The sequence below is a fragment of the Dromaius novaehollandiae genome, chromosome 2, assembly GCF_036370855.1.
Source record: "Dromaius novaehollandiae isolate bDroNov1 chromosome 2, bDroNov1.hap1, whole genome shotgun sequence".
NCBI lineage: Eukaryota > Metazoa > Chordata > Aves > Casuariiformes > Dromaiidae > Dromaius > Dromaius novaehollandiae.
The window spans coordinates 120,049,433-120,066,987 of NC_088099.1; the positions used below are offsets into that span (position 1 = coordinate 120,049,433).

The following is a 17,555-nucleotide window of genomic DNA, read 5'->3' on the forward strand; positions in this document are numbered from 1 at the left end:
TGCTCTTCTGCTATGGCAGACCATCACAAAGCATAGAGGCTGATGCTCAGGTTGAGTTAAACTGAATCTTCCTGGATAAGGTGACAATAGTTTTGTTCTCCCTTCCCCCTCATCATAGCTCTTGACTCATAAAAGAGTAATGAGACTTGCAATAGTGACACTATTAACTTTCAAGTTTAATGGGAAGTCATCTTTCCATTCAAGGGAAAAACATCATACCTAAACTAGCTGATGCTGAAAAAGCAGTACAGTTGTTGCAGCACAGACCTCTCTGATGAGGATGAAAAAGTTTAGTCTGCTTCTGTAGCTAATCTGTTTCCGTTTCCAAGCTAAGGGGTACCCCTACATTATCATGTAGGCCATGGACTTCCTTCAGATAGGCATACTTTAAAGCCATTCTGATAAAGTCTCCCAGTCTATCCATGGATCCTAGAGTTATTGCATTGACATCTGAATTTTAATATTAATACTATAGCAGTGACAAGCATGAGAGGAGGGAAAACTTTCCTGTCTAATACCAGTGACTGAGTCCACATTTACCTTCCAACTGACTTAACTATGAGAGCAAAGTAAACATGTCATCACAGTTGTCACACTCAAAGGCATCCTATAAAGACAAGAGATATCTAAATGAAGGCTATCCTTGCATCAAAAGCTAGAGGTCCTCTTGGCACTGGACTGTTCAGGATATTCAGAACAAATGGATGTGTTTTGTTCATAAGAGGCTTTGTATCTTACCACTCCTTTGCAGCAACCTTCAACTCTCAAGCTTTTCACTATAAATTGAGCATCATTTGTTTTGTGTGTGCTTATCAGCAATCCTCAGGTGAGCACATGCCTGCATTGCCCATCTGTGTAACACCGAACACACTTCTTTTTCAGGTCTGCCACTGAAGCATTTAAAAGGGGATGATATTAAGAACAGTACGAGTTTTCTTCGGAGAAAGAGATTACCAACATTCACTGACAATCTGACCTGATGCGTACTTTCAAGGAAAACTACAGTAGCAGTGATTTATTTTCAGTACATAAACACTTTTGCACAGTCCATTTACCAATTCTAATGGTAACACCGATGACTCAGCAGTCAGCATTATACAAACGCATTTCTTCACTGCACAGGACAGCAAGCAGGAATAACACAAGTCTGAATGTTAGTATTAAAAACAGAAAAGCTTTCCAAGCCATTGGCAGCCTGGGAAAGAAGGCCAACAAGTACATGCTCAGTTCACAAGATGAAAAATCAGACAAGAGGTCAAATTCCACAAAGGCTTACCTCTGTTATGAAAATGCTATCAGTTCAGAGGAATCATTGAATAAACAAGTGGAAAAAAAAGTAGTTTTGACTGAAAAGCCACAAATGTGGCCAGGTAAAATTTAAGTACAACAACAAAAAAAACCAGACGCACACACAGCTACGACACCCTAGATAAGAGATCATCCGTTTTACTCTTCACAGCTGAAGACCCACATACTCCAGGGAACCACAAGTGACTAAAACACACCATCTAAAAACATGACAAAGAACAGGGCAAAAGTAAAGTTAGATTCAACCAACCTCCTTTATTCAAGGAAAAGTGGCAAAGTAGCACATGGACAGCCTACCATAGCAGGACAAGAGCCATAGGATGAGAGACCTTAACTCTGAATCATCCACGTTTTAGGATGCCAAGTAAAACAAAGCAAAAATCCCACTGCACTGGCAAACTTAATAGGATTTGATAGCAGTTCAATGATACATAACCTTAAGTTACTCGTACTGCTCAGAGATGATGCCTTCCAAACAGCTTCACACAAAATGTACAAGTTATATATCATATCACTCTCAGAAACACAAGTGTTAATAATATACCGCAGTGGACAGGCCCAGTGAAATTAATTTTTCAATTGTGGAGATACAGATTTTTAACTCTTATTCTATGAAACCAGTTTTATCAACCTTACAAGAAAAATGGTACTATAAAAAACAGAAGTTTCAAGAAGGAAAGGTCAAGGAGGAGAGTAAATCTCCAGTGAATTAGTAAACATATCTGACTACAGTCACCCAGTCCAGCACTTAAATAGCATGCTGATATTTTATGCAGTAGAGAGACAAAAACAAAAGAAAAAACACCAGAACACTCAGCCCTACTTGCAGTCCTGTATCTCACAAACTTGTGCACAAAACATCATAACAGCAATAGGTAGGGGACTATGAACAAAGATTCAGCCTTAAATCCTATTTTCTGTTGCTTCAATTGTTTCTGAAATGGTATCAGTCTTTACCTGAGACTACACACTGGCTGTCTGCGAGATAACAAGTTTCAGAACTCTGTTTCTCATCTGTTCTTCCAAAACATGTCAGATAGACGTTAGGCCAGCAAATTAAAAACAAGCTCATCAGCTTTATACGCCATTCTGAAGCCATGATGAAACTAGAAGGATAGGAATGTGTAACCTCCTCATTCCAGTTTGTTTTCCAAGCATGGAGAAAAGGAAAACAGTATCTTCATAGCAGTAAAAACAAGAAGCAAGAACACATGCACAGAATTTCTATTTTATGTACTTCTCTTTTTGCTCCCAGCTGTCAGCTTCCTCACACACAGAAAGAGCAGCACCATTTTCAAATACATTCATAGAACACAGACCTGAATAATTTCTATTTAAAAAGCTTACTACATCAAATTCTATTCCACTAAACTTGATTGTTGCTTGATCTTTCCTTCCTACAACCTTAACTAAGTCTTTTCTCCATGTTCTTGCACTAAAAAAAAAGAAGATCCCCAAACAATTTGTAAACAAGACCTTAGAAGTAAGCTTCACAGTTGGCATTGAAGAGACATAGATAGAAGAGGTTTCATTACAAAGTAACATGCTTTTTACAACATGTATCTCTAGAGGCCCATGAACTAATTCCAATTTAACAACCACCAAGTAAGTGTGCACATAAAATCTACAAGCTTTGAACAAGCATTAATACACTCTAGAAAGTGCAAAAACAGGTTAGCAGCATGCTTTGAGTTGGGCAATATAACACTGAATGACGAATACCTTCAGACAAGTTGTGTGATGAGCTTTTGCACAGGCTTGTAAAGCTGAAAGTCAGCAGGAGTTCCACTGTCACTACAAGTTAATAAGCCACCTTGCCAGTAAACTATATTCAAACACATCATTCGCTACAAAGAAAAGGTTAACTTTTGAAGCACTCATTCTTAAGGAAAAAAATCTTGAGACTTATACCAGAACAGTAGCCCTGCTGCACTACAAAAACGAGTACCATTCATCTTTTGTCCTATAGTAATACCCAGGTTTCCTCCTGTCAGTCAGCACTCTCTGCAGCCCAGAAGCCTTTTGTGTACAGCACTCCATCATGCACCTTATCACTTGCTTTGAAATTTAAGTGTTCTGTCAATACACACAGCACCCTTTCAGAAAAGAGAACCAATAACGGTTACTTACCTTCTCCCTGAATGGAGCACCAATATTTGTTATTTTATCAAACTTCTGTCTGGGCTGCTGCCTAGCTTCTCTGCCCACTCTGGTGATCTAACTTAGTCTTGGCTGCTCTAGGAAAGTCTCTGAAAACCATTAAGCTCTAACTCCCCTATCCCTGGGATACTTTGGACTCACTGAACTGCTTCCTTTGCGTAACATTGGCAAGGCCACTGTCCTCAGAGACCTATCATTTGCTTTCTGCCTGCAAGGCTGCAGTAGAGTGTAAGAAAGAAAACGCTTCCAAAGGAAGAACACTACGCCATCAGGACAGATTTCACTACCAAGATGCTCTGATTTGTCCATCTCACCTTTAGAAGTTGCAGAAGAATGATGTGTATGTAAAGCACCCCAAAATTAGTGCAGCAAGAATCATCAAGGCATGACTAGAACATTCGGTATTCAAGTAAAGACAGAAATAATCTGCCAAAACACTTCTTTTTCAATAGCCTTCTTCTATTGTATTCCATGCCTACACATCATTCCACAGTGCATTGTATCCTATGTTCCCCTGTATGAGGGATAAATATAATCATTCTTTATCTGGACACTTGTTTTAGCATAGAGAATCTTTGAATTGTTATTTTGGAACAGGATTTAATCTACACTAGATACCATATTTCTAGCAAAAGAATACTTAGACTTGGCAGGGAGGAAAAAAATAGGGCCAAGCAAGTTAGAGATTGGTATGGCTGATATTTTCTTGAAATAGGCACACCTTAATTTGAATCCCTCAATACCAGATACTTCTTATTGTGTGCCCAGTGCAATTACAAATTGTTTGAAAACTGCTCTCCTCCTTCCAAGTTTACAAGCTGAATAGACATAGTGTTTCAGTTGTTTGCGATACTGCCTACTGGCCCCAGCACCCTGAGATTCTTGCCTTAGTTTCCGTTACTTTCAGCAAGAGCCACAGAGCAGAATGGACAACATATCTATCGCACAGGATCACGTGGCTGTGTTCCAGTGATTGAAGGGAAGCAAAAAGAATAGGACTTTCACCTGTATGTGAGTACAAGGAGAAAAGGTCACAAAACCAGTGCCTGTATTTCTCTGCTTAGAGGGGCTAAGGACCTCTGCGGTTCTAGGTCCAACACAACGGCCAGGAAAGACACTATCCTTTCTCCAGCCATATCTCAGAAATTGTAAAATTACCTACTTTCTTAGTTTCCCTAATTTCACTTGATCCCTCTCATCCCTCCCACACTCCAAACACTCTTAACACCTGACAAAGGTTAATGTAGCTGAGTATGCTTTTCCAGGTGGCAGGCAGGAAAGGGACTGCTGATTGACTGCAGGGCTCTTCTGGACAGACTTGCTCAGGGTGCTCATATCAGTAGTTCTCCCCCGACTGCAGAGAGTGTCGTTGCTACTCCCCTCATCTCTACCCAAGGCAGTTGATACAAAAATCTCATTAAGAAGTCACCTGGACACAGCTTGCAGGCATTTTCTTCATTCACAATCCAGTAAGGTAGTAGATTTAAGCAATAACAACCATCCTCACCCATGTCTCCCAGGCCATGTAGCAGACAAGTATTAAAGACAACTATTTGCATTCTAAAAAGCATGCATATGTTCATTCACAAAAAGGCACACAAACATACCTAATGCTTGGATATTCAATTACGTCCCCAAGATATTCAAGAAATGTGAAATAAACTGAAGCAGTACACTGAACTTCTACACTGTCATTAACATTTGCTAGTTGAACTGCATGCACATTTCTTATTTACACTTCTTTACACTACGTCACTTATACATACAAAAGACAGCATGTTACACCATGCCAACGATAACTAATTCAAGGACTGTGACCTACATTTTTTTGACCTTAGAGTTCCTGCAAAAAACGACAAGCTTGATTTGTTGTCATAAGCTCTATGTAGGTGTAGATACAACCCATTTAAATCAAGAGATGAAGAAATCTGTCTTTTTCTGAATCCCTTATTTCACTGGCTTAAGGTTTTCAGCTTGCAAACAAATCCCCTTTTGAAGAAGAAAAAAAAGTATAAAGAGTCACAACACCTACAAACAAGGGAGGAATGTTTGAGCCAATAGCAGACTGCAAATGAAACCAGCTTACAACCGCTCTTTGTTCTCAAGTCATGCATGAAGATGTGGCATTTACTGTTAAATATAACCTTTGATGGTAAAAGTGAAACTTAGGAGAGTCAAGTTACTCATCAGCATACTTACCCAGCATTGGTTAACAAAGCAGCAAGCCCCCAAAAAGAAAAAAAAAACAGATTTCTTTAAAAACCACCTTTCCTTTCAGGTTCATACAGCTTCAGTGCTCAAATACTAAGAACAGATTTTAAACTTATCCAAGAAGTCCGGCAAAAATAAGAGCATGCAAAGACAGATGAAGTCAGATGCTTAATTTAAATTTCTGCTACCATAATATAAAAATACCAGAGAATATAAAAATACCAGAATCAAACTGCTTTTAGAATACAGGTTCCAACATCTGCTCGAAATAGTGCAAGGGAAGTCCTGCTCTCAAAACAGTACTTACTAACCTTGTGCCAAAGTCACTGCAGGGAAACGCTTCAAGTTACACTAGCTTGACACTAACGCCTCAATAAACACTCGCGTTAAAGCAGCTGAATTACGTTCCTCTTTCCCTCATCGCTCTGCACAAAAGTATTGGGACTCACGTGCCGCTTCTGCGCTTGACACGGAACGGCTCATCCCAATGTCAAGACGGAAAATAAATAAATAAATAAAAAAGCACCGAGCAAGCCCGCGCACGCTACATACCGCGGACCCGCTTTTTGGAGGGCAGCCGCTCCCAGACCTTGCCGGCCGCGGAGCCGGGCACGGCGGCCCCGTCACCTTGCACCACGCCGCGGCCTCACGCCGCCCCCCCCCGCCCCGCAGCCCGGGCACCGCGGCGGCCCGGGGAGGCCTTGCAGGAGGAAAAGGGCGGGGAGCCCCCCAAAAGCTCCGCACGACCCTAAAGGAGGAGCAGGAGCCGGCTCGCAGCGCGGCTCTCGCCGGTCTGCCCCGCCCCGCCGCCGCCGCCGGGGAGTGCGGCGCCCGCTCACCGGCCGCGGGCGGAGCGGGGCGGCGGCGGCGAGGGGCGGCCCCGCCGCAGCCCGCGCCACGGCGGCCGCGGAAGCGCCCCGGTACATCGCCGCGGAGCGCCGGCCGGGTCCTAGCGCCTGCCGCGCGGCCGCGGGGGGGCCGCCGCTGCGCACGACGCCGCAGCGCTCTTCGGGCGCCCCCCCGCCGCCGCCCCCTCTGTGGCGTCACAGGCGGCCGCGCGGGGCGCCGCACGCCGACCGCGCCCCGCTGCGAGCGCAGCCCCCGCCGCGGCTGCGGGGGGCGAGGCGAGGCCGCGGGCAGCGGGAGCGCAAGCTGCAGTTTGAGCGGCTTCGTTCGCGTGTGGCATAACGATGCTACGATTTCCACGCAGCGAAGCGGGCCGGCCGCAGCAAAGAAGTCACCCACGAGCCAAAAAGTGTGCCCTGTTTACCCCTGCTGAAGCCTGCAGCCGCCCCTGGCATGCTGACAATTTAAGCTAGAGCAGGAAAAAGAATTCTGCTTAAAGAGGCGAGATAAAACGGTGCTGAGTCCGAGAACACGCTCAGTTTAGGAAGAGTAACAGATTTCAGGGCACACGCACAACGTGGTTGAAAGATACTGTGGAGCAAGCAATTCATCTCTATGCCGGGGCTCAAGGAGGAAATCCCCTCAGGACAGTCCCCCTAGGACAAGCAGCAGGGCTCAGAAACTGGAGCAGCAATGAAGCAGCCCAACAGGTGAAGAAAGAGGCCTGGAAACAGCAGGACAAGCACGAAAGAAGCCCGTAAGCAGCTGTGGAGTTATCTTTCCTAAAGCTCGGTTGGAAACAGCTACCTCCCATGTTCTGACCTAGCAAGAATTGGCCTGCCAAACACTTAAAACACATAAGCCTTAATTTCATTGATCATAAAAAAAAAAAAATGCAAAAGATTTTTTTAAAGAGTTATTTAGTGTTTTTACATTAGAGTTTGACCACTTCAGCAGAGTAATGTTTTTCTATTCAACATCTTTTAAAGGAATATTAAAGCATTTCCCTGGGTTCATATCACTGAGTAATACAGAACCCAATATATTGCTTTGGCAAAGCCAACAGAACTACAGCCTAGAAATCAGCACCAGATAGTAAAGAGCAGTGTTCTGTCTTATAAAAGGCAACAAAAAAAATGCTGTCGGTTTAAGAGCAGTAATGCTTAAGGAATATAACTTTTTTTCAGAGATTCAACTCTTAAGGAGACATCTCGGCTGCAATTCCTTTCCCTTATGAATTTGTGGTGTCTTTAAAAGCCTCCATTATACTCTGAAACTGCAATACTTTGAAGTTTAAAAATACCAAAACACAAAAGACTATGATCACATCTTTCCTCTTTGTCATAAGGGACTGTTTTTACTAGCTATGGCAGAAATTCAAGTTTGTACCTCAGCCGATCCCTTGGTGGCCAAATCTATGCGCTTCCAGATTGAAATAAGGGCTCTAACACCTACTGATACTGTCCGAGTTCAAGTAAGGTGAAATTACAATTTCACCATATGTTTTGCCACACTCCACTCTAGAAAGATATTTTAGTCTTATTCAAAGCAAGATGCCAACACAATTAAGGAATACTAACTAACACTACACCCACTACTGTAACAATCTTCCCCTCATCCACAAATGGAACTGGCAACCTTCATATTAGATTTTCTTATAGGAAGAAAAAACCCAATGTAAGAACAGCAATGCTTGTTCCCCTCTGCTGGAGCTTGACTCAAGTGAGTCCAGAAAACTTGTGACCGGAGAGAAAAAGCTTTGGAAAAGAATGACAAAAAACTGTAAAGCAAGCCTAGACAACAGGGCTCATTGTTAAATAACTGTTAATAACAGGAGACCTAACAGCACCAACACAACCTCATTTTGAAATACAGCTGGCTGATGATAACAAGAGACAAACTGAAGAATTACTGTTATCACAATTCAGGAAGACGCATTTATTCCATGGTACTAATGTATCTTCTAGAGGGAGAAGGAAAAAAAAAATCTCCTAGCTCTGGAACTAATGAGCATATCACACATTCCCAAATTGAAGCATTTGAACTATATTCAACACCATACAAGGTATTTATCACCAGAAAAGCCGAAAGTCCAACAGGTACCATTCATACACCCATTAAGCACATGGTCTGAAAAACAAATTCAGAAGCAATACTGTTCAGCACCTCACAGTCAGTCCAAAAAGGAGAAGAATTTTCCTCAATACAGTAACCTTCAAATTAGCAAAGCAACTGTTTTATTGAATTCAAGCATTCAGTTTGAACATTTTCAACAGTCGTTTATAAGCAAGATCTGGGTCTATTCTGAATGCTCAATACTAAGATATGCTTTTCTAAAAAACTTAGCTATTCTCTCTTTAGAGGCATGAGTTTTCACTAGACACTGAGTATGTAAAAAGACAGCTTGCTAGCAATATGTAGCTCTGTAAGTGTATTTGTTTATAGCAGTTAAGCAGGGAGCTAGCAAAATATCCTAAGTTATTCAGACCCTTTAGAATCCCACACAACAAAATACATACCCCTTCCTGCTTTGTGAATAGGTTAAGGCAGTCAGCCAGGGCCTCACAAGTTTCCTGGGATACTTCAGAGACCACATCAATTTTTTGCAGGAGGGGAGAAGATATTCCTGAAAGCATCAAGACATTAGTAGCTTTAGGAAGGACATTGTAAACCACAGGATACTTTCCCTTATTTTCTCCTCTAAACAACACAAACATAACATTCATATTCTACATGAGGGCTGAAGCACTAAGTTCTGTGTGAGGACAAGCAAATGTAGCACTGAGGGAAAGCAAGTTCTTTCTCTTGCATCCTTTCCCAAGTATTGGTATAAAAGGCACATGAATAGATCAAGTCTCTCTTTCAACACGGCTTGGAAAACAGAGGAGGTAAGCTATGGCAGCAACACATTGAAAGACTGACTAGCAGCAGTCTCTCCTTTTAACCTTCTTCTAGATTTAAAAGCCTCAGAGTTGCAGGAGCCAAAATCCAAATACAAGGATACTGCACTGGTTTAATATGAACTAGTGTGGTAAGTGCATTTTTTTTGCCTTCTGCCATTGTATTATATAGGAGAGAAAAAGCTTACCACAGTGGAGCTGGAAAATTAGCTTAGAAAAAAAAAAGACTGGGAGCAACAAGGACATTGGTCAGCAAAAGGGGAAGGAGGCCTTATTTTCATGGAGTCATCTCCGGGATAAGCAATACAGCTTCCATAGCAGTGCCACTTCACATCCTGACCTGTGTGACTGTTTCTGAATGAGGCTATGTGTCTAGAACCAGAAGCACACTATCATAAATATTAAATAACTACCAGCTGATTGGGCTGAGTTCATCTTTGAAGTTTCTGTGATGTGCGGCAATTCCTCAGATGATAAAACTGGAAATTCCAATAACTGTACTTGTACAAGTATGAAAGTAAGTAGAGTTCAGGTTGTTGCTTCACACATCCAGTCATAAAACAAAGTGATGATCCACGAGCTTCCACATATTAAAGATGTGGAAGAGACAGTGCCTGTGGCAAGTCTGTCACACAAGCCATTCTCAGGTAGCACACTAGCTGCAATAAAAGTAAGTATCTAAAAGCCTCAGCTTCCAGCTTGACATTATTTAGAAATATAGATAGAGTCTAGCGCTAATGCACTTCAGGCTAATGTCACAGCAATTGAGATTAAGAGCTCCAGTGATGATAAATGCAGTCATGCATTTATTTTGCAATCATAGTGCTTGTGCGGTCCTCAATATACTGTATGTATCCAACTACTTGTTGCCTTTGATATCAAAGCTCACTACTGACTGAAATTTGGAGTCCTTATTTACAGCAGCTACCAAGAACAGCTAGTACTTCTAAAAGGAGGGCAGCACACTGAATGCTGGAGCCATTTTTATTTGTAATAAATACCATGCATAAATCTCAAAGATTCCTGGATTCTGAATAGCATATTGGAAGACAGTTAGGAAGAGAATTATAAATATCTTCTAGACCCAAGATGGCCATTCTGATTAATCTAAAGCTTTCAGAAGCTCCACATGGAAGGCCTTTTAGATCAGAAACTTGCATTCCTCTGGAGGAAACTAGAGGACTCAAATACTTTAGAGAGGTCACATTGTGTTTCTACTCACTGTAACGCAAGTTATGAGTGGGAACCTACAGTGAGGCAGCTAGCTCTTTGTACCTTGCAGAGCCCATTTACGCTTTGCAAAAAGCCACCAATTACAGATTTTCAAAGGTCTTGACGAAAGTGAAGCCCTACCTCATATTCCTATGATACTATCTAGTAAAAGCTATATTTAAGAGAAATTTCACTACATTTACAGCCCCAATAAAATTTTTCAGTCAAAGTACTTACTAGCTGTTTCTCTGAATCTGAAATCTTAGTTCTTCTAATTAAGTTATTTAATTTGAATCTGTTTCAGTAAGGAAAACAGACCTATATCTGCAATCTCCTGAAAATTTAATTTCAGTGAAGTTAAGGTATGTGCTTCTTAAAAAGGAGAATGAGTTGCCTGGTAACAGATAACATTTTATAAAACTAAACAGCTTTACCTTTTGTAGCATCCAAAGATTTAACCATTGCAAGGAAGTCTGAAATCTCTTTGCTGAGTCTTTGTTGGCATGCCTGTGCTTTCTGGAAGAGAGAAAAAGGCACTTCTGAAATAGTTAAGTATATATATTCTCATATATCTATATATATACACACACACATATATATACATACATATATACATATACACACATTTCTCTTAAGTATACTGAAGTTTTTAAACCTGGAGAGCATTAAACATTAACAAAGAATCCCAATGAAAGAGACTGCTACATTAAAACTGAAAATAATTACTTCAAGTACCTTCAAAGACATGCAAAGCAAACAGAAGAACCATTTGCATGATATAACTGACCAGCTTTTGTTAAAATTAGCATTGCAAACTAAACCCAAGAACTATGTTGAATGCACCACCTTTCCAGTCCTCTCCACCTTTTTAGTTAAACAAAATTTGATAATCCAGGAACAGCCATCGCTTGAAACAACTGTACTTTTAGAGACCAATACACAGCCTTCAAGCACCAGGGATTTCACAGCAGAAGCTTTTAAAGATCTAATAAAGTAAGCTTAGCAGAACAAGCGCAGTGTTATTCACCCATTGTTGACCTTGTAAGATGCTTCTTCTCCAGTAAAAACAAAATTAATGCAGTGGTATTCTAATTTATGAGTAGACACTAATGCCAGCTTTGGACAGTTGAAAGTTTATTCACCACATTACAGTCAGCCACCTCAGAAAGATAAGCAGGACATTTTTCTATCCAAATTACATTTTGAAGCACTTATATTAGCTTGTCTTTCCCATTCCATTGTTGGGCAAGATCTTGCCACAAACCATGAAGTACAAAAGTGACTGTAGACTTTGTAGTTGAGTGAACTTCAAATGCCAGGCTCTGGACCTGTCCATTAGCTAGACGCACACCCAAAGAAGCACATCCTGTTGGACATATATCCCCCTTTCCAGATGTATTATGACTGGCTTGTTCATTGTATGACATGATTTGAACATACAGAATTGTTCTGCAACGCTGTAGTCTTTCCTTTTGCAGGGAATGTCTCAATACCTGCAGAGTAGCTTGCATGAGCGATAGACTCCAGAGCCTGTCACTTCTTCTAAAAGGCCCTTTGATGTGTGGATACCGCCACAGAACTATCGTGTCTATTTTCAGCAGCAGTCAAGAAGACAAAAGCATTAGAAGAGGAAAAGAATGGCACTGACACAGCATAATTCCATATCTGCCCATATCATGGATTTTGAAAGAAGAGCCAATTGCAAGACAGGAGTTTATTAAAGTTCACCACTCAGCACATAACTGATTTTTGTTCACTACAGCACAACAAAAGAACTGGAAGGCACCAAGTCCTCATCAGGCAGCTGCACACAATGATACAGTATAGATTCTTGCAGCAAGAAGCACAGGACAAAAATATAAACTGACCAAAAAAAAAAAAAAGGCAAAAAATCATTGACCACAGATCCAGGGGCATTAAAAAGAACATCTAGTTGATGCCTCAGGTTCAAGAAGTCCCAAAACACTGGGAGAACGCAGAAAGTCATTCTATGCTTCCCCTATTTGTTCTATCCTTTCAGACGTCTCCTACTATGCTCTGTTGGTGATTAGCAATCACCTTGCAGGACTTCTGCTTTGAGCTGCTATGGCTACTCTAGCATTCTTAACTCAAAGCAAAGTGGAAATAAGAGAGATTTGTAGTGCTCTATTGTAGCCATGGTGGAAGGGAACATGCAGAGAAGGTATTTTGTAAAGGCTTAATTCGAACTGACAGTGAATTGATATCACTAACAGTCACACTTTTATTGGCCTTGAAGTTGGGGGGAAAGAGAAGAGGAGGAGAAAGGTCTGTGTGCTGCAACACTGCCCATGCAGTTTTACCAGAGAGTGACAGGTTTTGGCACTTTCATATGCCTTCATTGAAGCTCAGATGCAAATGTGTGAAGATTAGTGGAACTGTAGCCTCTAACAATAGAGGAAGCTGTAACATGAAGGGCTACCAAGCAACAGGAAGGGATTCAGCAAAACGATTCTTTCAGCAGTTAAAAAAACAATCCTGAGTTTTTAGTCAAACTCCCAGGCCTGCCTAAAGGCTCTTCCGAACTTGCTTGAGAAAGTCTGAATATTCTCCTTTTCACATTTACAATACTCCAATCTGCCTTCAAATGGTTTGAAGTCATATAATTCTAAGGCATCAAAGATAATAGTAAATCACCTATCAGAACTCTCATAAGATTGCTAAAATATAACATACAAAATCACACACACTACTAGAGCATCTCTTCCACAAAATTGAAGCTGTTTTGAAAGTTAAATCAGCTGCAGCATTGAAGTACACACTACTATTTTGGATATTCCCATTTACAGTTTCCCCACACAGCAGCAGACTGCCAAGAAGCCTTAAAAAAAGAAAGTTTGAAGTTCTGCTACACAGTTTCTTCTAAGTTTCAGTTCAGGTTACTTACACCTCCATCCCTTCTAGCCCCTTTCAATCCTTGGCGAAACAGGGACTGAGACTCTAGTGAACTGAAGAACGAAGCTGGCATGTGAACTGTGTACCTGCTCTACTCCGTGACGCATCACAAATGTGTTTCTATAGAAAATATTTTTATTTCAAAGGCAGCTGACTGAGAAAACAGTCACTAAATGTTACTTCCAAAGTTTATTATGTCAGTTTGTACAATTAGGTTTTATAACTCAAGTTTTTCTCGTAAAGAAGCCTATCAAGCTCAGTGCTGATCAATTTGGGGGCCAAGAGCAGGCTTCTGTGGAGTATTACCACAGGGTCCCAGTGCGTTGAAGACAAATCACATGATAAACAGCAGGACTGCACTGACACAACCTGATGAATAATCCATAACTCAGCTGCAGAAGATGATTGGCAGGAACTGCTGAAGTGAGTAATTACTGAGTTCTGCTAAGGCCCACACTTCTTGGCAGCCCCTTCTTCAGTGGGCTGTCAGGAATTGCCAGCACCCGATATCCTCCCCTATCTCCCTTCTGCCATGAGCTATTTTGAGTTCTTCCTTTTATATCACAAGGTATGGTACAAGTGACTTTGTGATTTTTGTGTTGCAGTGTCAGAAATTTTGCTTATATATACTTCTAAAACCTTTCACTTCAAGGTGAAGTACGGCAAAGAACCACAGGTTGAATACTAGAATAATCAAGAGACTCATTCCCCACTGGAAGTCTGAAGAATCACTGTACAGAGAACCTGATGTGACTTGGGATGTTAAAGGCTGATGCCTAAGCTGTTTCATTGGCTGTTTTACAGAGGTACATATAGCTGAAGGTTACATTTGGTCAAACCAAAGCTAGAGAATAACAAATTAAGTACATGAGGCTCCCTCTTCTGGCCAAGAGTCTCAAACAGTTTTCTACCTTGCAGTAGTGCTGATAGAAGTGAAAAAAGCAACTCCCGTAGCTATGATAAACATGCCATTTTATACATACAATCTGAACAGGAATAAATGACAGTAAACACTGCAAATACAAGCAGCATTTATCTATCTATGGTAAGAAAGAATCATTACTTTTGGCCAAAAGTATATTTGAGTATTCCAACACAAACCAGTATTAATCTGCAACTGCCTAGATGCATGAGCCAAGTACTCAGTACATACTTTCAGAGTTTCTTGAAGGTCTGTAACAGATACTGTATCATCTTCCTCATCATCACTACTCAGCTGTTCCTGTGTGCAGTAGTGAGTGCTATATGCAGAGTGGTCTTCTATTGCTTCCAGCCAACCCTGAACAGAAAAGAGATAGAGTTAAAATATATTTCCAAAGTCGCATCCAAAAGGCAACAGTAGACATGAAAGAAAATGAATTAAAATGCTCTATTGACATGAATAAGATACGCAGTATTAACATGAGACACCCTAAAATTAGGAGAAAGTAGATTGCTAAAAAATTGCAACATATCATATCCAAGATGAGATACGCTGCGGTCAGACTGCTACCTAGGACTTGCTTGATCAGACTTCAAATACAAATGCCACACACCTCTCTAAGCCTATCCCAGGTTATGTAATTAATTGATGTCACTCTTAAAGAAACACCGTAGGGAATTTATTTTGCATTTTTTGCTTTCTGTTCAGACAGCAAGGTCTCTGTGACAAAGTCTGCCTTCTTATGTATCACGAACTGTGTGCAAAACCAAGCACTACCATAATTGAGGAGGTAGATTCTTCTCCTGTTGCCTCCATCCCTACGTCATCTCTAGTTACTACATCTACAGCGGTGCACAGTACCAACTACACTACAAAAAAAGCCCTAAAAAAAAAAAAATTCTCTTGTTTCAGATCCACTGGTTTTTTGAATATCATGTATTAGCTCATCTTGGAGCTTGGCTAAAAGTAGAACATATCATTAAGATCTTTTTCATTTGGGATAACAAATTATGAAAGGAAATGCAACAGAAGGAACTTGCAATGAAAAAAAAAAGTTAGACTAGGGGACATAATACAGGAACAGAGCTGAAAAACAAGGCACAAATTTTAAAGAGAATGACATGCTAGGTAGTCTACAGCCATGCTAAAAGATTCAATACATGTAGTTATGTCACCCCGTCCTGATGTTCAAGAAACTGAACCCACTACTTAGGCATCCATAGTTAGCTTTGCAAATTATTTTTTTATTATATTAGTTATTACATCTTAAAGCCTTTAATAGAGAGTCACTATTACCTCTCTAGTTTGCGGAGGAGTGTTATTTTTAGGGATCTTGAAACGATGAACAGTGTCATCAAAACATCTGACAGAAAAGAAGCAATTGTCTGTAGATTTTACCTAGAGTGATGGGGAGAAGTGGCAAAAATGAGTTTAATGAATCTGGAAAAAAAGGACAAAAAAAAAGACAAAATTGCTGTTAAAGTAAGCAAAGAAGAAAATTACTGTCAACTCTGAAGTTTTTGCTTCAGTTTTGATGCAAAGCAAGTACAGTTTACAAGTAAAGAAGCTTTATTAGAAAAGTTTTGCAAAGCCTGTTGCGTTGCACTTTTCTGCCTCATGGATGAAAATACTGAGGTTCTTTAGGTCAAGAAATATTTGCACAGCAACACTGGATTCAGACTAAGTTTCAACAATACTGCAAGACAGCCCAGATTAAGCAATTGTAGATATATAGAAGGGTAAGAATCACTTTCTATATAGCAACAGTATATATAACTATAGCTTAACAGAGAATTTTTGGTGCCAATACATAGAGCTAAAGAAAAAAGTACTGAAACGATCCTAAATTCATTCTCCTTGAACACTTCCATTTTCCTCTGCATTATATACCCTTCTTTCCCTTCCATACGCTTATGTGATGAGAAGGTCTGATATAATTATTCTTTTGCCTGAAGTGGACTGTCACACCTGGCTTGTTTTTGCTCTGTCTTCCATCCATTCCTTCCAAAAGGGAATCCCACAAGCATGACTGAATTTTACTGTAAGAAGGTTTTTCAAAAGTCACTTTCAAAATTTCAGTTCTCCAACTGAGATGAACCTAAGTTAAATATTCACTCACAAGTAGCCAGTGAAAGTTACAGGAGGAACTAGAGCTTTGTTACTCCGCATCACACAGTTCAAACAGCCATTTTGCACAGCTGAAGAGGCATGCTTTATGGAAGTCTTATGTTTATTTATATCCTCAAGACTTTGGAAAGAGATGAAACAGCTAAACAGTCATTTTACATGTTGAATTACTTTGCTTGAAAAGAATGACAAAGTGTTTCTCACAACAGCGCAAGGGGTTTTTAATAAAGGCATGCTTACCGACCTAGCCAAAGATTTCATTGTCTATGTACAGAACACCATCACATTCAAAACCAGTAGTTACAAGTCTCATCTCACTTCCTACCGTGCAGACAGCTTGTGTTAGATGCTTGCATCCCTGACGATGATCATTATTTACTGCATCAGCTCTTTGAAAGAAAAAGAGATTTAATAATGTGAAGAAGGGAATTACTTACCTCATTTATCAGAAATTTAAACACAGAACTTACTGTCTCCGATACCAGGAAAGGACTCCATGTTCTAGTACTACCCAGTACAGTTTCCAACCAAAAAATCGTGAGCTCTAAAAGACAGAAGGTTAACAGCTCAACAGCTGCTGTTCACAGTAAGTCTGATAGCTTGAAGACTATTACATAAAACTGGCTGTTGTCAGGACATTGCAGGTGTTATGTATTATCTTGGTGATCACAATCCGAATACTTTAGAATTACAGTATTTTCTTTTCTGGAAGTTAAAAAGTACCTAAAGACAAGGTTTTGTTGATCTTGCTATTCACTAGGAACTGAAGTGTTAAAATACTGCATTTTTTAATATTAGAGCGGTTGCTGATCACAGCACAATTCCGTTTTATACAACAAAATGAGAAACAAAAAAACACATTAAGAAAGCTAACTGCAACATTTTAACTTTCACAAGCATTAACACATAGGTCTCATTTAGAAAACTGTTCCTTATTTTACAAATGTGTGTGCATA

At 40.4% G+C, this 17,555-nt stretch overlaps 1 protein-coding gene across 6 annotated transcripts in view; it reads right to left on the minus strand.

Annotated features, from left to right (window-relative positions):
- OSBPL1A (oxysterol binding protein like 1A) overlaps positions 1-17,555 on the minus strand; it is a 70,910-nt gene that overhangs the window by 33,518 nt on the left and 19,837 nt on the right. For all 6 annotated transcript variants that reach the window (XM_064507311.1, XM_064507315.1, XM_064507310.1 and 3 more), the window contains 6 exons: positions 17,070-17,143; positions 16,925-16,988; positions 15,769-15,870; positions 14,704-14,829; positions 11,072-11,153; positions 9,045-9,151 (listed from right to left, as the gene is read on the minus strand). In XM_064507311.1, coding sequence (XP_064363381.1) covers positions 9,045-9,151; positions 11,072-11,153; positions 14,704-14,829; positions 15,769-15,870; positions 16,925-16,988; positions 17,070-17,143 — 555 coding nt within the window. The remainder of the gene's footprint in view (positions 1-9,044; positions 9,152-11,071; positions 11,154-14,703; positions 14,830-15,768; positions 15,871-16,924; positions 16,989-17,069; positions 17,144-17,555) is intronic.